The 22,826-nt window shown below is 42.8% G+C and overlaps 1 protein-coding gene across 1 annotated transcript; it reads right to left on the bottom strand.

Annotated features, from left to right (window-relative positions):
- Positions 1–642: 642 nt before the first annotated feature.
- LOC143939961 (olfactory receptor 6B1-like) lies at positions 643–21,034 on the bottom strand. The gene is made up of 2 exons (XM_077461055.1): positions 20,277–21,034; positions 643–2,023 (listed from the first exon to the last, which is right to left on the bottom strand). The coding sequence occupies exon 2, from the start codon at positions 2,006–2,008 to the stop codon at positions 1,073–1,075; it is 936 nt and encodes a 311-aa protein (XP_077317181.1). The 5' UTR covers positions 2,009–2,023; positions 20,277–21,034; the 3' UTR covers positions 643–1,072.
- Between the last annotated feature and the right edge of the window lie 1,792 nt (positions 21,035–22,826).

The raw sequence follows: 22,826 nt of genomic DNA, 5'->3' as shown, positions 1-22,826 counted from the left end.
CACTAGCGACACTAATGCAGTGATCAGAAAAATGATCGCTTAGTGACACTGGCAAAAGGGGGTGAAAGGGTTAACTAGGGGCAATCAGGGGGTTAAACCTTTATTGGGGGGTGGTAGGGGGCTACCCTGGACCTAACACTAACTGCCCTGACAGTTTTTATTGTTACAACTGACACTGAATGCAGTGATCAGTAAATAAATGATGACTGCAATCAGTGACACTGTGACTGGGGGGGGGGCGGGGGGGATCGGGGGCAATCTGGGGGGTGATCGGGGGGGGTTTGTGTACCTATGTGTTAGTGTAGTGTTGGTGCACACTTACTTTCACTTCTCCTCGTAGTCCGGTCAATAAGACCACCCCGAGGAGAATGACATCACTTCCTCCCTGCCTGTGTTTACTATACACAGAGGGAGGAAGCTTCTCATTCGCCAGGAGCGATCGAGAGGGGGTGGCCAGAAACCAACGGCCATCCCCTCATCCCGGATCGCTCCTGCAGCGAAACGGACCGCTAATTCCAGCGGGAGGGGGTCCGATCGGACCCCCCACCGCTGGAAGGCAAGCACGTACATGTACGTGCTTGTGCCTGTACATTCCATTGTGATGACGTACAATGGCATGCAGCGGTCCTTAAGTGGTTAATAATTAATTATTTCAAATCATATCAGACAACAGCTATAATGTCCTAGTGTCCCCTTCTGACCCTTGGTGGTACATTACCACTCCTGTTTTGGGGTGTCATTGCACTACAACCTACCAAAATACAACCTACACATTTGTTTTAACATTTCTGTGCTTGCTATGCCATTCTAAATGAATAATAATGCACAAACTGTTATGCATTAACCTGCATTGAAGTAGCGTGTGCATTGCCACAACACATAGATCTGAGGGGGGCCTTAATTAAAGCTCTTATGGATAAAAGGCAATTGACTTTTAGATGACTGGCATGTTTTCTCCCCAAATCTAGTATGTAGGGTGTGTGTCTGCTCCTCCAAAATACACTCCTAACATGCATTAACATTACTGTAAGAAGAAAGAAAAAGCATTTCTTTTGGGCTGCTGACCACTGTCTTATGTGTATAGTTTGCTTAACAAAGTCAAATGTTTTTTGATTGACTCTTTCACTTCTTTATTCCTCAAGCAATAGATAATGGGATTAAGAATTGGTGTTATCACAACATAAAACACTCCTACAACTCGATTAAGAGTAAATGTAAAGCCCACTTTTGGTCTTACATACATAAATATAACAGTACCATAATAGACAAGAACTACAGTTAGGTGGGAACCACAGGTAGAGAAAGCTTTTGCTCGACTCTCAGTTGTAGGCATCTTAAGGATAGTTGTGATTATATAAACATATGCAAACAAAGTTATTGTAAATGAGGTAACAATTACTAAAGAAGCACAAATAAAATCAATAAGGTGATTAAGAGAAGTATCTACACAAGAAATTTTAAGTAGAGGAGGAGCATCACAAAAGAAATGATTAATATCTCTGCTACAAAATGGAAGCTGAGAGATTAAGAGAATAGGAGGAAAGGTAGTTGTAAATCCAACAAGCCATGAACATATGCTTAGATATTGACATAGTGTTGCATTCATTAGCACTGCATAATGTAAAGGTTGGCAGATAGCCAAATAGCGGTCAAAGGCCATGAGACCCAACAGAAAACACTCTGTAGAACTCAAGAAAAAGAAAAAGAACAGTTGGGTTATGCACCCAGTAAGAGATATTAGTCTTCCATCTGAATTAATTGTTGCTAGAATTTTAGGAACAGTCACAGAGACATAAAATATCTCTAGTATGGAGAAGTTGCGAAGGTAAAAATACATTGGCTTGTGAAGATTCCTCTCTGTCCAGGTAATAATTATAATTATAATGTTGCACAAAAGAGTTAACACATATGTAAACAGTAGGCAAATGAAAAATATATATTGCAAAGCTGAAGATCCCGGAAATCCCAATATAATGAAGTCCACCACTAATGTTTCATTTATTACCATATTTAAGTTCACAACCTGTGCTAACAGTTAATAAAGTAATGTTAAATTACATAAAATAATTTGAATGCACTTGCTTAGATTTTTCTTCAGCTTCACAATGTTTTAGACTTCATAAATATTTGTAAATGTAAAATTTTACTGTCTTTCGCCACATCTGTATGGAGGGCTCCTAAACTTTGAATTCAGAATAGGGAATAATAACGGTGCCACAAAATTGTCCTTCACCTTCAAAAGGTTTGATACTTTGTAGTATTTTAGTAAACAACAGATTTTGCTTCCACATGGCTGGGGGTGATATCCAAAGTGCTCAATGAAATGTCACTGCCCCAGAATCAATTTTTTTTGTGTAGAACTCTTTAAATGGGGATTTTATCTGCAACATCAAGTCACAGCTATGGGGTCCGATGTGACCCCTAGCTATGTCAATCTCTATCCATCAGATTTCAAAGAGATGTATTTGGTCATTCATTGTACCAGAGCCACATTCATATATGGCTCACATACAAAGATGAATATTTCTTCACCTAGCATGTCACAGATGTAGATTTACTAGACTGGACACACCTGGAAGGGCATCACTGCATGATTTCCTTCATTTTGAGAATACATCAATACAGCTACCCACTTTTTGCATGTTTTTGTGACATAGAAGAAGGTACTATGTATACCAATGTATACAAAAAGCCCATAGAAAGGAATACTTTCTATATAAATAGAAAGTGTCTCCACCATAAAATGTGGGTAACCATACATCACATTCATCAAAATCAGGACAATCACATCCTTAGATACATTGTTCCATGTGTGGGCAGTTAGGATGCTGAAGAATTTCACGCAACAAAGTTATTATAGACAGGTACTACAGGAATAACTAAAGAAGGCATTCCAACAACTCAGGTACTCACTTTTGAAATATCACAGTAGGGAAACACCAAGTAATATACCAGCAATATTAACCATTTCTACTCAATCTCCTAAGGTGCATCATATCAAAAACAAACATTGGAATGTTGAGCAGCAATCCAAAATTTTCAGACAAATTTAAAGAGCCCACAAAGTTTTCATGTAAAAAGATCAAGGACATTTAGAGACAGAATGGTCCATGTTGCTTTTTCAAACACAGAAATACTAGTTTATCACACCCAAATGTGAAAAGACAGCTCGGGGAGAAGATGGTGGTGGGAGAGACAGAGGCAGGGGAAGATGGCTTAGGGAAGAAAATGACTCTGAGCTATTTTACAATAAAGGACTTGTTAAAAACCTGCTTTTTTTGTTTTTTTACATCTCACTGCTTTATTTGGTGAATGGGCAGGGGTACGGTGTAGTATAGCAGCTTGTAGTACGTCAATACGTTCATGTTTGTTGGCCGACAATTGTGTACCATTAGTATGCAAGGCAAGATCCAGGCGCACACTCTTTTGACCAAAATCAAATGCTTGGTTGGCCAACAATCGCATTGTGTGCACAAGGCTTAAGACTGGGCTACCATTAAAGTTCATGTGTGTTTAAAGGAAGGTGTCCCAATACTTTTGGCTAGATAGTGTATCTGGCAAGATTTACAATGGTGGTGGAACCCTCCTACACATAAATACTACATTTAGACATAGTTTTAGAACCTGAGTCAGGAGTTATGTTTAACAATATAGGGAGATGAGACAACTTCTCTACGTGAAGCAGCATGCTTAGAATTCAAAACAAGACACTCAGAGATGCTAAACAGAAATTTTAATCTCTAAGCCACAGAGTCACCACCTGTGGAAACCTCCTACACATAAATACACATACTGCATTTCTATACTGCAGGTGGTAGAATTACATTACTCAAGAGTGAGGCCGCATACACACGCGGGGACTGTTCGCTCAACTTTGTCCGCTGAACAGTGTTTTCGGCGGACAGTCCGCTCATGTGTGGGCTTCAGCGGACAGTTTCAGCGGACAGTCTGACGAACAAAGTTTTTCGGAAATTCCGTAAAACTGTCCGCTGAAACTTTGTTTGAGCGGACAGTCCGCTCGTGTGTAGGCTTGTTCGTCAAACTAAGTTCCGCGCATACTCAGAAAGAATTTACAGGGCGGAAGCGCTCGGTCTTGTAAAACTAGTGTTCGTATTGAAGCTAGAATATTCGTCATGCTGCTAATTTTGTGTTTTTTTAATATAGCCCGTTCTTTTCTTCTTTGTAATGCAAGAAAAGTGAAGTAGCTTTGCTGCTTATATTCACACAGAGTTATACCACATGTTTTTATTCATCCTCATCCTATGATTAATCTTCCAATTATAGAAAAAAAATTGTTCTACATTTTAAAAAAACAAAAAAAACCCTATAAAAAAAAAAGAAAAAAAAATATATATATGTCTATCTTAAAAAAAATATAAAATAAAAACCCCCCCAAAAAATTTATATATATATATATATATATATATTTATTTCTTAAAAAAAAAAAAAATTGAATTTATCTATTACTATATATTTTTGGAACTACTATTGTCATATTTTTTATTGTTTTTTTTTTGTGTGTGGGGGGGGGGGGTTGAAACAAGATGGACTTGCATTTTTTTTGGCCAAGCAGGACTATGCAAGTAGAGATAGATAGATAGATAGATAGATAGATAGATAGATAGATAGATAGATAGATAGATAGATAGATACCCAAACCAGCATTTTAGCTTACACATGATTGCATGTTCAAAATCAGCAGAGCTTCCCCTCATTTCAAATGTTAAGCCTCAAATTTACAGCGACTGCACTTCCAACTGCACTTGCAGTGCTTTAAAAATTGCACTTGAAGTTAGCATATTTACATGAACGTGTGTTTTGTAAATAACCCCCAGAGTCTTTTGACATGTATCTGCCTACTCACAAATAAACTTTGTTTTTTAAGCCAAAATTATAAAAAAATATTTAAAAAAACAAAAAAAACATACAAGATTTTTTTTTAAATAATAAATTTTTATTTTTCCTCAGAACAAAAATAAATCAAGAGGGAGGCAACACTGGAGACAATTTTGACGTTTGTGAAGCCTTTTGTCCCCCAGGCACACATCAAGTGAGTGGCCACCAAAATTCCGAACCTGCGTAGCATGTAAATAGGGAGCACAGCCAGGTCCTAGAATCCCAAAGACCAGGAACAGCAGCAGATGAGATCTATGTCCCCAGACTGTGGTACTACAACAGCCTGCGTCTTCTTTCAGAGCAGACTGAAGCCAGGCAGTCACTTGCGACTCTTCCGTCTAGCCTTCCCTCCACGCGTCGCTGGAGGCTGTGCCTCTGGTGGTGGAGTTGTGGTAGGAGGAGGAGGAGGAGGAGGAGGAGGAGGAGGAGCAGTAGGGTCTGCGTTGTAAAGCTTAGTGGTGGGTGTGAGCTCACCCTTCAGACCCCGTTGGATGGCATCAAAAAAGATTGCTTCACACAAGTTTCGCTGTGGTTTGTCCATTTCTTGTAGCTTACTAGCCAGATAAGTGGCATAGGCCTCCTCCGGATTGGGGGGTTTTGACAAAACTTGTGTGGCTTGGCGTATAAGCGCCAAGGACTCCTCCTCTGTACGGCTCATCCTCCTGGGCCTTTTGCTGGCTAGGCGGAGGGGAGGGACCTGGCTTTCAGTCCGACTCCTGCTGGGCCCAGCTAGCTCTTGTGTGTGGCTGGTCCCGGCCTCCTCCTCCATACCACTGGTCCCGGCCTCCTCCTGGGTGAGCTCATCCTGTGTAAAAAAACAAAGAAATCAATAACTAAAATATGTCTATATTTAGAAATCATCAATCACTAACAATTTTACAGTTCTCACTTGCAAATACATTTGTCTTGAAATACAAAAGGCTATCATTTTGACACCATCATTTTTCCATCAGTTCACCAAGATTTGAGCCACATTTGTGTAAACTACTGTATCCTTCTATCTAATTTAATTTGTGATGAAATCCTAGATTTGGAAGCAATTCAAACATTGAACTTTACATCATTAATATTTGAGCAATCCAAACTTTAGAAACTAAAATATACCTGGCTCCAGCTGGGCGCATCAACTTCGTCCAGCAAGGAAGGGTCTGGATCTTCCAGGGATGGCTCACCTGAGGCGGAGGGAAGGGTGGCGGGACGGGTAGATGGAAGAGTCGAAAGTGACTGCCTGGCTTCTGACGTGTCATCCAGAAAACGCAGCCTGTCATAATACCACAGCTTAGGTACATAGACCTGACCTGCTGCTGATCCTGATGTTTGGGACTCTAGGATCTTTCTGCGCTCCCGCCTATACACGCTACGCAGGTTCTTAATTTTGGCGTTCACAAAGTCAGTGTCTGCCTGGGGGAGTCGGGTTTTCACAAACGCCAAAACTGTCTCCAGTGTCTTCTTCCGGGCAGCACGGCTTGAATATTGGGGGTGTTTTGAATCCCAAAGACTACTGTGCGACTCAATTAAGTCCAGAAATGTTGAGAGGAAGGCCTCCTCCTTAAAGGGGTCTGGGGTATACCTTTGCATTTTCTGAAAAAAAAAAAAAAAAGTCAGACCAAATGCACACTATATTGTGACAATGTAGGTGAGACACACACTACCACACACGCTACCCCCCCACACACACACACTACCCCCCACCCCCCTATACACCCACCTCCACCCCCACACTACCACACAAAACACCAATCCCACTCAACCACCAACCCACATAAAAATCAATTAAACATCAATAAGACTAAAGTTCAATATATACATTCCTAACGCAGGCTTTAAATTAAACGAAAATAAAACGATAACTATCTTACCGTCGCGTGTAGTACTCGCTTCTTCCGTCAGACAAGGCCTCGCGGTAACGCTTTATATACAGCGCATGCGCTCAGGTTCCGCCTGCGTCGCCCGCCCCTGACGTTCCTTGTGACCGTATTTCCCCGCCCCTTTTACCCTCGTTCCGCTGTGGGTGAATGATAGGAGAAAATGGCGGATGCAAATTCAATTAGCAGCGTGAGCAGCGCAGAGGAAAGCCATGGCCCCCATGCTTCTGGAGCAAGGAGGAGATATAAGGCCACCAATATGGCCTTTGAAGAGATGGTGGAGATGGTGGCTATATTAAGAAGGGAGGACTATGATGGGGAACATGGCCCGTACCCCAAACCTAATGTCCGGAAAAGCGGCATCTTGGAGGAGGTCGTCACAACTTTGTACAACAAATTCGGGGTACGAAGAGGCAAGGACCAGCTCCGGAAACGATGGTCCGACATCAAGTCCAGGGAGCCGGAGCAATATCATCGCATCAAAAAGGCCCTGAAAAAAAGTGAGTAAACTCCGCGTTTATCGTGACTGTCGGACATAATCGTTCGTGTAGGTATTGTATGTGAATCTGGCGGATTTGATCCTAATCGTTCGTGTAGATACCGTATGTGAATCTGGCGGATTTGATCCTAATCGTTCGTGTAGGTACCGTATGTGAATCCGGCTGATTTGATCGTTCGTGTAGTTAATAGTTCATGTAATGAGCGCATATGGTTGTTCGTATATGTGGGCGTAAATAGCATTCATTTGTATATGGTGTAAATTTATCTGGTGTTGGATTAGATTTTAATTAGTTATTAATTTTTTTGTATTGTTCATGATAAACTGAATTGTCACGCTCAGTTTATAGGATATAAATTTTTACTAAAGTTTCATAAATTTATTCAGTGCAATGTAGACTCAATAAAAAAAAAATGAGATAGATAGATAGATAGATAGATAGATAGATAGATAGATAGATAGATAGATAGATAGATAGATAAAATGCTGGTTCAACATCTGGACTGGGAAACATTTAAGTGTAGTTTGGGACATCATAGAACATTTTTTGACATAATCACACACAGGTACTCCAGGGGATGATTCGAGTGTGTCCGTCTGTGAAACTTGGACAAAAGATATAAAGTATCACAGTTTGGTTAAAGGCTAGGTTCACATTGCTGCAATGTACGAGATCAAATGTGATTTGCACCGCACTGCAGTGCAAATCACATGTGATCTCTGTGTGATGCGATTTCAGCCATACATATAGTATGGCTGAATTTGCATCGCATCCGGCCCAAACTTGTACATGGCCCTTTTTTTAGTCCACAGCCGAATCGGATCACATGGGTGTTCACACCATGTGGTCCGATTCCTGTCCGAGTTTAAAGATTGCACTGTGAAATGAGAACTAATTCGGAGGTGTCAATAAAACTTTACACTGATACTCCCAGCAGGTCACAGAGGGCAGTGCGAACTGCGCATGCGATGCGTGAAACCACAGTAGATTTGCAGCGTTCGCACATCGCACCAGTCTGAACACAGCCTAACTAAAAAAAAAGTCATTTTAAGGATGTCTTAAACTAGGATCTTGTAATAACCAGCTAATAATTGTACACCACTTCAAACCAATGTTTCATATTCAAATTTCTGAACTCAAATATCACTATGCTTAAAAGTATCTTTTATTTTTTATTTATTTTTTTTTCTTTTCATTCTCATAGGGGAACAAAGACTCAGACAAGAGGCGGAGCAGCCCAGGACCCCCCGACCTCGCCAGCCTGATTGGGCACTTAGCCCCAGCCCTGCGTCGGTATTGGAGCTGCCCAGTCCTGTGTCTGTGAGGGAGCAGCCAAGCTCAGTATCCTCCGCTGGACCAAGCTCTGTAGCTCCACTGGATGAGCCGAGCCCAGGGCTAGATGTGGAGGAGGAAGAGCAGGTGGAGTTACACACCCCACAAAGTGAGTGTCTGACAACCCAGCTTAAGGTAAACAATTAATGGCTGTATATTTTAACCAATTTTTTATCTACACATGTTTTTAGGTGATCTGGTTGTGGTAGAACAAGTCGCGGACCCATTTACCAGTGATAGTGCCCAGAGGATGATTGGTGACATCATGGCCTGGAATGGCCAGATTGATCGGATGGAGAACCAGATTCTAAACATCCAAAGAGAACTGGTCACTATGAGGCAGGGAATGAAGAACATGTTCGATGTTTTAGGGAGAATCTAAGCCCCCTTTTCCCTAAAACCCAATCGATCATGTTCTTCATTCCCTTTGAAAAAAGTTTTTAATGTTTTTACATCCTTGTTTTTAGAGGCCAAATTTTGAAGATGCACACGGTGTGTCAACATGTGTTATGTGCCATCAGAGGATCGCAATGTACGCATTTGGTGTTTGCAAACCCTTCCTCATTCTAGTATGTGAGAGGAAGGGATTGCACACACCAAACACGTCCATTGATCACTCATGATGGTACATAGCACATGTTGACATTACCAAATTTTGGTGTGCATCTTCAAAATTTGGCTTTACCCCTTGTTTTATGTAAATAGTTAAAAATATGCTTTTATTTTTTTATTTTTGTGATAATTGTATTTTAGATATTTCTATATATTTCTATGTTTACAAAAAAAAGAAAAAAAAAAAAAATAACAATAAAAAAAAAAAACAATTAAAAAAAAAAAAAAAAAAAAAAAACACAAAAAATAAAATATCTAAAACAGAGGCACTGGTTGGCATGTGCACTATTAAAAAATCAAAAAAAAAGATGTGTGTGTGTGTGTGTCTACTTCTTTCAATACTCAATACCAGTTTGGGAAGTCATTTTGTGTTTTCTGTCACAAAGGGCCTTATTTCCTATTGTCAAAAACCACTTTGCTATACAAATGCACTAGGACAGGAATATGCAATTAGTGGAAATCCATCTGTTGCAGAACTACAAGTCCCATGAAGCATAGCAAGACTGACAGCCACAAACATGAGACCCAGAGGCATGATTGACTTGTAGTTTTGCACCAGCTGGAGGTTGGCCAATTGCATATCCCTGAATTAGGACAATGTAGGAGACAAGCAACGTGAAAAGCAAACAAGAACCAAACTTAAAAATTTGAACAGACAATACATATTTTAAGAAAAATACATTTTTATTGCTCAGCTGGCATTGGAATAGCCCCCTACCATTAAAATAGCTGACATAGCGGTCACGCACCTCACTTGCTGTTTGGGGGGCTAAGCCAGGAAGGGCATGACCCAGCCTTGTCAGTTCTGGAAATATGAGTCCGGCCTCAGGCCCAATAGGCTGCAGGTACTGGTTACCTGAAAATTTCCGTAGAAAATTGTGCAGAATGCAGCAGCACAGAATCACATAGTTCAGTTTATATTCTGCAAGGTTGATGGCTGTCAGTAACAGACGGAACCGGCTGGCCATAATGCCAAAGGCACTCTCCACAACCCTTCTTGCTCTGGCCAGCCGGTAATTAAAAACCCTCCTCTCCGGGGTGAGGGTCCTTTGGGGGAAGGGTTTCATAAGATGTTCACTCAGACCGAACGCTTCATCAGCCAGAAACACAAAGGTAGACCCTCCACATTCTCGGCATCTGGTGGCAAGTCCAGGCCACCAGTGATGAGACGGTGGCAGAACTCGGTCTGCCTAAAGACTCCTCCGTCAGACATCCGGCCGTTCTTCCCCACATCCACATAAAGAAAGTCACATTGTGCCGACACCACCGCCATTAGCAACACACTATGGAACCCCTTATAATTCCAATAGTAGGACCCTGAATGGGGTGGGGGCACAATCCTCACATGTTTCCCGTCGATCGCCCCTCCGCAGTTGGGAAAGTCCCAACGGGCAGCGAATTGGGAAGCCACAGTCTGCCATTCCTGTGGCGTGGAAGGACACTGGGGAGTCAAACACAGGGAAGAAAAAAAAAATAGTCATTAAATAAAAACAATTCATAACAACTAAAACACCAAGCCCCAATATAGCACGAACTCGTTCCCGAGTACGTCCACTCTCCATGGCTTTGAAACGGTCGGCTGGACAGACAAGCTCAACTGAACGCACTGAAGAACAGCCAGACCTATGAAGAACGACCTGAAACCCAGAAACGAGCAGACCAGAAGCGCCTAATAACAGGTACAACTGATCCACGCGTACCGAAAGGCAGATATAAACCTCACAGGTAGACTGCGCCGCAGTGAACGGACAAATTAAGCTGAAGTCTGAAAAGCGCGAATCGTCTCTAACCAAACTTCTACTAACGCAAAGTCAGCAGAAGGAGCCCAAAGGGTGCTTTGCTGTGTCTTGGACTTCCTATTTCTAGTCCCGTCGTACGTGACGTACGTCATCGCGCACACTTTCAGCGGACTGTTCGTTCATCGTGTGTGGTCAAGTCCGTTCATGCTAATTTTGAGCGGACTGTTTGTCAAACTGTTTGACGAACAAAGTTGGGCGAACAGTCCCCGCGTGTGTACGCGGCCTTACTCTTCTTGATTTATTCTGTGATATTTGGTGGGTGAGTGTAGTGATGCTATCCTCTAATTTTTGGAAATTACATTTTGATTTCTGATGTTGGTACACACATCACATTTTTTTGGCTCAAATTATTATAGTTTGGAAATAATAAAAAATACACAAAATTGTGACCCTTTTAAAATTTGCATCAGCAATGGTATTGTTTGTGGTTTGTGGTTTGTAAAAACACCTGTGTGAGTTTGGGTAAAGATTTTTGTGAGATTTAGCCTAGGTTCACATTGGAGTGATTTGAGAGTGATTTGAGAGATCAAATCGCAATGACAAGTCGCAGCCTATTGGAGGCAATGGTACTGTTCCAATCAGTGCGACACCGATTTTGCGGCACCGCACCAATTTGCAAAAGTAGTTCCTGCACTACTTTTGCCAATCTCAGGTGCGAGTTCAATAGACATCTGTGCATGAAGACACACAGATGTCTATCAAGTAACACCCTAAATCGCACTGACCTTGCTACTTTGAAATTGCGCTACTTCAAGTAAAGTAGCACCAATGTGAACCAGGGCGGAGAGTAACAAGTGAAAGTGACAGTGAAAATATATTTTTTCTAGCATTCTTAAAAACAAGATAGATGAGAAAAAAACAAAATAAAGGCATTGTTGAAAGGAACATTTATTTCAGGGAACAATACATTTCATCTCAACATTAAAAGTATTTATTTGGGGGAGTTACAATTGTACCATTAGAATCAATTGCTGAAACAGGGGGGAAGCCCCCTGATGAAAATCTCAATTTTTTTTTTTTAGCCCAGCGTCAATTTTGGTATTTACTATCGCGCCTTGTAAAAAAGCCATGGGAGGCTAAAATGAGAGCTATTTGCAGGTCTGAGCATGCTCAGTTGTGCTGGCACCTAGTTGTACAAAAACGGGGAATTTACCTCTTCTCTGACTTTTAAAGATATTTCAGTGTAGAAATCATTTTTTCATACAGTTTAACCATTTTAGCCCAGAAGGATTTGCCCCCTTCCTGACCAGAGCACTTTTTGTGAATTGGCACTGCGTCGCTTTAAATGACAATTGTGTGGCGTGACCCCCAAACAAAATTAACATCCTTTTTTTCCCACAAATAGAGCTTTCTTTTGGTGGTATTTGATCACCTCTGTGGTTTTTATTTTTTGCGCTATAAACAAAAAAAGAGCGACAATATTGAAAAAAAGCAATATTTTAACTTTTTGCTATAATAGATATCCCCAAAAATATATAAAAAAAACATTTTTTCCCTCAGTTTAGGCTGATATATATATTCTTCTACATATTTTTTGTTAAAAAAATTTAATAAGCCTTTATTGATTGGTTTGCGCAAATGTGACATTTTAGGCCTTGTTCACACCTATGCACTTTTCAGTGTGTTTTTAGTTTTGCAGGTTTTTTAGGTTTTTTAGGTTTTGTTTCCTGCAGCAGATTGTGTTTTTGGTTCAATAGACTTTAATAGAAAGACAGCAGAAACAAAAATGCAGTGCTTGTGCTTTTGATGTGTATCTGCTGCATTTTTGCTGGTTTCTTCTGCAAGACAACAGACACCTAAAAATGCAAGACAAAAAACATCATAAATGCGTTAAAAACATGTAAAAAGGAGCGCATGCGCGGGGTCTCCTAAGATGGCCGCCGGCATCTAGAGCTCCGCTCCACCGCCGCCCTGATCTATCCACCGGAGCCTTCCGAGCGCCCCCACGCCACACCGGACAGCTAATCCTGGTGGGGGAACACTCAGGGAACCCGCGGATGGCGTCCCCGAGCGCCAGAAAGGACTTATCAGGCCGTATGAAGGCCGAAACCGGCCCTGTCAGTTACGCCAAGATGGCGGCGGCTACACGTTGCCTCCCAGTCACAGCTCCTCAGGAGGAATCCATAGCGGACCAGGACCAGGATCGGATGCCTTTTCAAGGTACAGACTGTGCCCCTCTACCTTCAGTTCACTCTCCCTCCTCCACTGAGTCATTGCTAGGGGGATTGAGTGCAGGATATCCCACTACACCTATGAGGGATCCCCATACAGGCATGCTGCTGGCAGTCAGTGAGGCACAGGAAGATTTCCCTCCCCCCACAGACTTTCCTTCCATGATGACAGCTTTTTCACATATGCTTTCCAAAAGCCTTGCTATTCAGGCTACTCAGATCACTACCTCCATACATGCAGATCTGCAGCAAATAGGTCTGAGACTGGACACTGTGGAACCGAAAACTGACCAGGCTGTATTACGGATCAATCAAAATTCTGCTAGATTGGAGGAGGTTCAGGACCAACTAGAGACTGCGTTTGCAAAAATCGATGACCTCGAAAACAGGTCAAGAAGATACAATTTTAGGGTACGGGGGATACCAGAATCTGAAAAAGAAGTTCACAAGGTGGTGAGATCTCTCATTAAGAATTTGATCCCTGACATCCCGGATCGCCATCTGGAACTGGATAGAGCACACAGGGCTCTCCAGGCCCCCCGCTCTGACGGTTTACCCAGGGACATTATAGTCAAGCCGCACTATTACTCGGTGAAGGAGGAGGTCATGCGAAAATCCAGATATGCAGAAAATCTATCGTTCCAGGGTCACAAGATCCAGCTATTCACTGACCTCTCCCCATACACTATACAGAGGAGAAGGTCGTTTAAACCTTTACTACAAGTTTTGATGGACAAGGAAATCGCATACAGATGGTCGTTCCCTTTGAGGCTGAACTTTTCTTACAAGAACAAAAGCTTTGGATTCTCCTCATTCCAGGAAGGCGAAAAACTTTTGACTCGACTAGGTCTGATACAACTGGAACCCGCAATGGAAACTTCCAGCAGGGGCACCCCAGCTTCAACCAAGAGGCCTCCCCCAGCGAGCCCGCTGCAACAGATCTGGCTGACGCAAAGCTCCAAACGATCCAAAGAAAATTTACCACCTTGAGACTATTTTAGTTTCCCATATGGGGGCTGAACTCACACTTTTTTGGGGTTCCCATGGTTGAGGCCCGGGCCACGGGACTCGGGGGTCTTACGGGACTCTCTTGGCCCCCTCCTCGACCTAGAGGGTTATGGGTGGGAAGTCTTCCCATGTTCTGAAATGTTCTTTTTGGGGGACTTTTTCCCCTCCCTAAGTTGCCTGATGTTCTGTTCTTTTTTCGCCATGTATCTGTATGGAGGAGGGCTTTGGCACTTTTTGCATTTTTTTACATTTTTGGTATTTTTATAACTTTTGTTATAAAATTTCTTTTTGCATAATAACTTTGGTCCGGGTTAACAATTTTTTTTTTAGTTTCAGGTTGAGGTCTCAGGCCTTGCTATTACGGACTCGAATGACCGGTACAACGAACTCTTCTCATATCAGACGGGCCTGTACAGTATATGCATTATTGGGAAAGTTACTTAACTGTATAAGGTAGTAGGGAATGTTTTCGGGGATATGCTCATTTTCACAATCCTTGTTTTGAAAAGTCCTCTTAGGCCATTAGATACTGGTATGACAAGGGTATGGTCATTTCTCCATCATCTCTATTTGGGGGGAGGGGGGGTGGGGGAAGATGGGTCTGAATAGGAGATTGGGCTATTATTTTTGCCATAGGTACAGGAGTGTTACTCCATGGTCATAATTTTTGAGGGGCGCTCGGTTTAAATTCTAGATAGGAGCTGGTGACAGCTCCACAGTTTATATATTTAAGGTGGCGGGGCGGTGGTGGATTTAGTGCGCTCCCCCTGGCTCAGAGGTAATGTTTACGCTTCTGGGCCATTTTCGGGGTAACCTTTTCTGGGGTTGTCCCGTTCATTTACGAAGGAGAGTTGATTGGAGGGGTTCCGATCGCTCAGGGGGGAGAAAGGGGACGGGGGTCCCCTGTATGTATTTTTCTGTCAACGCACAGATGTTACAACATGGTCCTCCTCAAGCTGATGTTCTCTCTCTCTATGATGGTTTATTCTTTTTCTTTTTCATCTCTTTCTTTCTCCTTTCTCCTCATGTTTATTGCAGACAAGACAACTTCACATACGACATCCGGCCTGCACTCCTGGACATTTATAGGATCTCTTGGTGGTTCTTACTTCGCACACAGCGTGGCTCTCCTCATGTGAGCGGTGAGTTATTTTTCAGTTGCGTGGGTTTCCCCCCTCTGGTCCATGGCTGACACACCTGCTAAAGTGCCCACCCTTAAACTGGTTTCGCATAACACTCAGGGCCTTAACTCTCCACTAAAACGCAGGAAGATTCTAGAACATTACCGATCCATACATGCAGACATTTTATTGCTACAGGAGACGCACTTCCCTTCCTCTTTCAAACCCACATTTTTACATCAGCATTATCCTCAGTTCTTTTTGGCCTCCGCGGAAAACAAGACTAGAGGTGTGGCAGTGTGTTTCTCCAAACATATCAACCTCTCTCAACCTGAGATTGTTCAGGACCCACAGGGGCGATATATTCTGGTTTCGGGATACATAGACGGAGAACACTACACATTTGTTTCCTACTATGCACCCAATAAGGGCCAAAGCTCCTTTTTTGCATCCATGCTGAGGAAGCTTCAGATCCATCTTCAGGGCACGGTATTTATTGGAGGTGACTCAAATGTTGCATTTGACTTTTCTCTGGATAAATCGGGATCTGGGGGGTCAAAACCCAAGCGTCCGTCAAAACAGAGCAATAGCATAGCTCGCATGCTCCACGCGGATGGTCTGATTGACTCTTGGCGGGAGATGAACCCTCGGGCGAAGGACTATACGCATTTTTCGGCGCCGCACCGCACCTACGCCAGAATAGATCACATATTTACGAAATCCCAGACGGTTCCTCTGCTAGTTAATGCCAGGATTTTGGACTCGTCCTTATCGGACCACTCCATGGTGGTGGTAGTGTCCAGGAGACCTGTGGGCTCCGGGAACCGCCCATGTTGGCGTCTCCGGGAATCCATTCTGAGTGACCCTGCACATAGCGCAGTGTTGGAGGCTGCTATTCGGGAATACTTTGAGCTGAATGATACCGGGGAGGTATCGCCAGTTACTTTGTGGGCTGCACATAAAACTGTAATGAGAGGCAAATTAATCCAGTTATCCTCTAATCTCAAAGCGCAACATCGGGCTGACACCCTTAAACTCACGGAGGAGTTCCGTTCCCTAGCTAAAACACACAAACAGCGTCCTACGGCAGATTCATTAGCCAAACTAGACGAGGTCAAGGCCCGACTGAATATGTCCTTAACTACAGCGGCTGCTCAACATCTTTCCTGGACGGGGGCTAAATTTTATGCACAGAAAGACAGGGTAGGCTCACGCCTAGCAGTAAAACTGACTCCCAAGCCACGATCTCAGTCCTTCCCTAAGATCAGGATTCACTCAGGGGACCTCTCTCAGAATCCTGTTAAAGTCATGGACGCCTTTTTGCAGTTCTACTCGGACTTATACAAGCAGGGGTCTAGTCCCTCCAAAGGTGCTCGGGAGAGGCTCCTGAGTGATCTCCCACTGCCCAAGCTCTCGGAGGATCACAGGGACCTTATGGAGGATCCGTTCACTCAGGCAGAAGTACTTGACACTATTAAAAAGCTTTCAAGGGGTTCTGCCCCGGGTCCGGACGGATTCTCCAACGGTTATTATAAGAAGTTTGGCCCTTCTCTGGCTCCTTATCTGGTGAAAATGTTTAACTCTCTCAGGGATGGTACCGCCATGCCTTTGGACATGAACTCGGCATTTATATCGGTGATTCCAAAACCTGGTAAAGATGCCAGCGTGGTAGGCAATTTTAGGCCTATATCGCTTATCAATAATGATATTAAGATAATGACGAAAATACTGGCGAATAGGCTTTCAAGCTTTATCTCCCGGTATATCCACAAAGATCAGGTGGGGTTCATCCCTGGGAGACAAGGACCAGACCAGATTAGACGCGCAGTAGATGTTATTTCACTCCTACAGGCACAATGGGATGGAGGATCCCCGCAACAGGGGTTCCTGCTGTCCATTGACCTTCATAAAGCCTTTGACTCTATTGATTGGCGGTACCTTACGGATATTTTGGAGAGGTGGGGGTGCGGTAAATACTTTCTTAACCTCATATCGGCTCTGTATTCTAATCCGTCGGCTCAGGTGCGTCTGTTGGGCAGATATTCTAACAAGTTTGGTATCGGTAGGGGGACAAGACAGGGGTGCCCATTATCTCCACTTCTTTTTGCCATAGCCATAGAAACTTTAGCCATTGCCTTACGTTCTAACCCCGACATTAGGGGGGTCAGGTGTGGGTCTGGCGAACATAAATGCGCCCTATATGCGGATGACCTTCTTCTTTTTGTTACATCGCCTCTGACCTCTATGCCCATCATTAATCGGATTTTATTAGATTTTAGTAAGATCTCGGGACTCCGGGTCAATATGGAGAAATCTTTAGCCCTGAATGTTACGCTCCCTACTGATGTGCTAGCTCAACTTTCGAATAATTTTACCTTCTCCTGGGCACAATCTCAGCTCCCTTACTTGGGAATAAAACTCACTTCAGATATACACACTCTATTCAAAGCTAATTATCCCTACATGGCGCAAAAATGCAGAGAGGATTTAGTACGTTGGTCTGGTTGTGGCATCTCCTGGATGGGTAGGATTAATGCGGTGAAAATGACACTTCTACCACGTCTATTGTACTTGTTCCGCTCGCTCCCAATTCCAGTCCCCAAAACATTCCTTGACAAAATGCAAACGGATATAGTGAGGTTTGTCTGGGGGAAGAAAGGCTATAGGTGCTCCTCAGCCACACTCTACCGATTGAAATCTCAAGGAGGGTTGGGCCTTCCCAATTTATGGGGTTATTATCAAGCGGCACAACTGGCCCAGATATCAATGGCTTTCTCGGTTTCTGTAAAACCGGACTGGTTATTGATGGAAAGGCAATCTATTCCTCACCACACAATAGATTTCCTGATGGGATGTTGTCCTAAACGCAGACCAGCGATTCTAGCTCCCACTCTCTCGCATTCATTGGCGCTTTCTTCCAACCTATTCAAACGGGGCTCTTTGATCTCTCCACTGAAACCTCTGACTCACATTTTTCATAATGGGGATTTTCCTCCGGGGGAAAATATAGAAGCTTTTAAATGGTGGACGAATAAGGGGTTATACAGAATCGGTCACTTCTTTTCTCCTTCCGGCCCCCTTTCTTTATCACATTGCCAAAAGAAACTAGATATGCCTGATTCGGAAATGTTCAGATTTACACAAATTTCACACTTTTTGAATTCCATTTGGACTTCAAAACCTCTTCCTCCTTTTATAACGCAATATGAGCAATGGTGTGCGCAGGTCACGGACCAGAGGGGGGGCATTTCCCTGATTTACGCGGCTCTCATGGGGAAGGACAACAAACCTCCCTACGCTCTCGCGTGGGAAGCTGATTTGAACAGCTCCTGGGATCTGAAACAGTGGTTCAGGGCCTCGATGAGAGCTCACAAAGGTATACTTAATATCTCGCTAATAGAGGCAGGTATCAAAGTACTGTTTCGTTGGTACTATGTTCCTTCCAGGCTGGCAAGAATTTTTCCGGGTTCCTCACCAGGGTGTTTCAGAGGATGTGAGCTGGGAGGAGATATGTTTCATATCTGGTGGTCCTGTCCACGCATCCGTTCCTTCTGGAGGAAAGTGTTTCGTACAGTTAGTACAATTACGGGGACCACTGTACTTCCGCACCCCAGTTTAGCCTTACTTAATCTTTCCATCCCGGCGTTGTCCAAACATTTACAGCAATTAGCGTTTTTTGTTTTCCTTGGGGCTAAAATTACGTTAGCTAAGGCCTGGAAGAAACATACAGTTTCGTACAAGATGTTCAGATCCAAGGTAACATGGATTATGGTGCAAGAACAAATAGTGGCCAAGTGGCATGACAAAACGGAAAGATTCCGGTTGATCTGGGAACCTTGGGCGACATTGTGTAATATCTCTCTTATTCCAGGAGTGCAGCCGGGTGCTTTGTCTTCTAGGACAGGTAACATTTGATTACGCTTTTTACATTGCCTTTCTTTCCCCCCCCCCCCCGTTTTTGTTTCCCTTTTTCTCACGTTTTCTCTCTTCTCTTCTTCTTCACCTCCCTTGGTGTTTTGGGATGGGCCCCAATTGGGGTTCTAAGGGAAATGGCAGTGAAGTTGTAGGCCGGTCTTGGCCCGATATATTTTTTTTGGGTATTCCAGGTTTCTGAATGTTGTTGAGATGAGTGGGGGGGTATACTGGTCTTTGTGGGCGGGCCCAGCCCTTGGATTGCAGCTTGATCCCGTTTGGGGCACCAGGGGGTCTGTGGCTCGTGTGCTTTGATTAGACATAACACCCCACGGGGGCATAATTGCTTAGGATGGGTACAAGATAATACTAATGTGTTTACAATGCACTTCCTGTTGGCTTTACTGTTTAATTTGTCAATATTCTGATCTAGTGACATATATGTCTAGCTCTGCGTAGCCTATGTATGAGTGGATTTAGCTTGTATTGTATTGAGGAGTATTTTCTCAATTTTTTTTTGGTTGTTCTGTTCAGATGCAAATCTTCAATAAACATTATTAAATTTAAAAAAAAAAAAAAAAAAAAAAAAAAAAACAAGGCGCACCCAAAAAGCACATCAATTGCAACCTGAAAAGGTTTGAACTAGGACTTAGAAAGAAGAGCAAAACATTTTCTGTTAATTTTAATTTTTCCTGTTTTTCCCGTTTTTTAATTTTGGAAATGTCACTTTTCCTGTAGTACATTCTATACTGTGGCATGTATTTTAAAGAAAATAGGCATTTGTATTGTTTTACTTCAAGCATTTTTTAAATGTGTGCTCCCTGCCCAACAATATTTTTACAGATTTTTTTTTTTTATTAGTACATATCAGTCAGGGCAGTGCTCTCCCTTCTTACTTTTTTTAATGTAATAATCTCGTGCCTACTGAAAATGGCCAGAACTGATTTTAAAACAAATTTCTAGTTTTCCAATCACATTTGAGGAAACCCCATGTCAGCATATTTGCTATGTGTTCCCATTCACACAACATACCTAAAAAAATGTTTTTATAATTTCTTACCTTTTTAGTTTTCTTTTAGTGACATCAGACCTATATTTGCATCTATCAGAAGACCGAAGACACAAGACCCAAGTACTGGTTATCTAATTGCTCTAATGACTCATGATCAATAGTTTAAGTCTGACTTATGGGCAATTATATTTCTGTTATAGCATACCCATAAGGCCCTGCTCAGTACAATCCCCACAAATCCAGTGTTTGTTTGTTAAATCACTAAATTATGCGTCAATTGGAAATATCTGATTGTATTTTTGTAGAAGCATGAGTTCAAAAAATTTAAAATATAGTAGCAGTATATAAGTATATATACACACACCTTTATTAATCAGCCCACCGTACATTGAATACACTTGCAATGGTGTTTCTGTCTTAGATGTTAGGTCTTTGGACTGCTATGACCAAAAAACTCTTGGCTGGCTTGACATATTAAGACAGAAAAAAAATGGACATATGGGTCTCTATGAATATAAGAAATATTTACTCTAAATACACATAGAACTTATCAAATAATAATGAATCATATAAATCCCCTTCCCCATTAATTATTCTAATTGTAACTTTCAGTGTCATATCAACCTCTATACATATATATTATGTGTCATTTTAAGACATAGCATAATATATAAACATTTTGGTAGCCCCTGTCCATATTTGTTTGAAATTCAAAACTGAATAACATTATCAGTATTACATTTATATTGGAAGCAGTTCTAGTAAGGGTCACACTGTGTATCTGTGTATGTATCCTTTGAGGCTAATTTAATTGTGTTGCACAGGTGTTGCAAATCCCAAAGTATAGTACCGTGCCTTTTGTTTACACTCCAAAGGATGCAATTAATGTGTTTTGCCTGTGCCTTTTTAACCACTTCGCATCCAGGTCAATTCTGACACTTCACTCCTACATATAAAAATCATAATATTTTTGCTATAAAATTACATAGAACCCCCCCAAACAGTATATATGTTTAGCAGATACCCTAGAGAATGCAATGGCGGTAATTGCAACTTTTAATCTCACATGGTATTTGCGCAGTAATTTTTCAAAACGCAATTTAAAAAAAAAATTCTGTTTCATGCTTTAAAAAAAAAAACAGTAAAGTTAGCCCATTTTTTTTTTTTTTTTGCATAATGTGAAATATGAAGTTACGGCAAGTAAATAGATACATAACCTGTCACACTTAAAAATTGCACGTGCTCGTGGGATGGCAAATAACTTCGGTACTTAAAAATCGCCATAGGCGACTCGTTAAAGTTTTTTACTGGTTACATGTTTTGAGTTACAGAGGAGGTATAGGGTTAAAATTATTGCTCTAGCTCTAACGTTCACAGGAACACCTCACATGTGTGGTTTGAACACCATTTTCATATGTGGGCGGGACTTACGTATGCGTTCATTTCTGCCTGCGAGCACACGAAGACAGGGACACTTTAAAACAAAAATGTTATTGTTAATTTTACTTAATTTTTATTTTAACACTTTTAAAAAAAAAGTATCACTTTTATTCCTATTACAAGGAATGTACACATCCCTTGTAATAGGAATATGGCATGACAGGACCTCTCTACAGTAAGATATGGGGTCAATAAGACCCCACATCTCACCTCTAGGCTGGGAAGCCTAAAATAAAATAAAAAAACAATCCTGGCTTCCCAGCCAAGTCTCCGCATTTTTTTTAATACAGAGGCCGGTCGTGACGTCATAACATTGCGCCTGGCCTCCAACAATCATAGAGAGTCTATGATCCTCTGTCCGACTCACTGATCGCTGTGGTGAGTCGGTATAAGCACCGGAGGGTGGCGGGAGGGGGGAGACGTCCATTTTCGCCGCACGTAATGCCGCGTACACACGATCAAACAAGCGGGTGGAAAAGTCCGGCAAACTCAAGTCCGCCAGACAATCCCCCCGTGTGTAGCCTCCGGCATATTTTTTGACCCGAAAGTATGGCGGACTTAGAAAGAAGTTTTGCACTCCAATCTTCCTGCCGGACTCGCATTTCGGCGGACATTCCGGCCGTGTGTGTGCCAGTCCACCGTACTTTTGAAATGAGCGGACTTTTCCCGCCCGGAGAAAAGTCCGCTCATTTCGAGCAGGTATGCAGGTAGGCGGGGCCCGCGAAGGAGATGCCGCTGGCCCCGCCGCCTGGTATGGACTTAAAGGGGAACCCCAACGCCCAAAAAAATCAGCGTGGGGGTCCCCCCAAAGTCCACAACAGACCCTTGTCCGAGCACGCTACCCGGCCGGCCAGGAAAGGAGGGGCGAGCGAACGCCCCCCCCTCCTGAGCCGTACCAGGCCGCGCGCCCTCAACATGGGGGGGTGCCTTGGGGAAGGGGGGGCCGTGCGGCCCCCCCACCCCAAAGCACCTTGTCCCCATGTTGATGAGGACAAGGGCCTGGCCGTTGGTTGTTGGGGTCTGCGGGTGGGGGGCTTATCAGAATCCAGGAGCCCCCTTTAATAAGGGGGCCCCCGGATACCGGCCCCCCACCCTATGTGAATGAGTATGGGGTACAATGTACCCCTACCCATTCACCTGTCAAATCTGTTAAGTACA

This window comes from Lithobates pipiens, unplaced genomic scaffold, assembly GCF_037356315.1.
Source record: "Lithobates pipiens isolate NorthernLeopardFrog02 unplaced genomic scaffold, aLitPip1_a1.2 Scaffold_3, whole genome shotgun sequence".
In the NCBI taxonomy this organism is placed as follows: Eukaryota; Metazoa; Chordata; class Amphibia; order Anura; family Ranidae; genus Lithobates; species Lithobates pipiens.
This window is presented reverse-complemented; position numbering and strand designations above follow the sequence as displayed.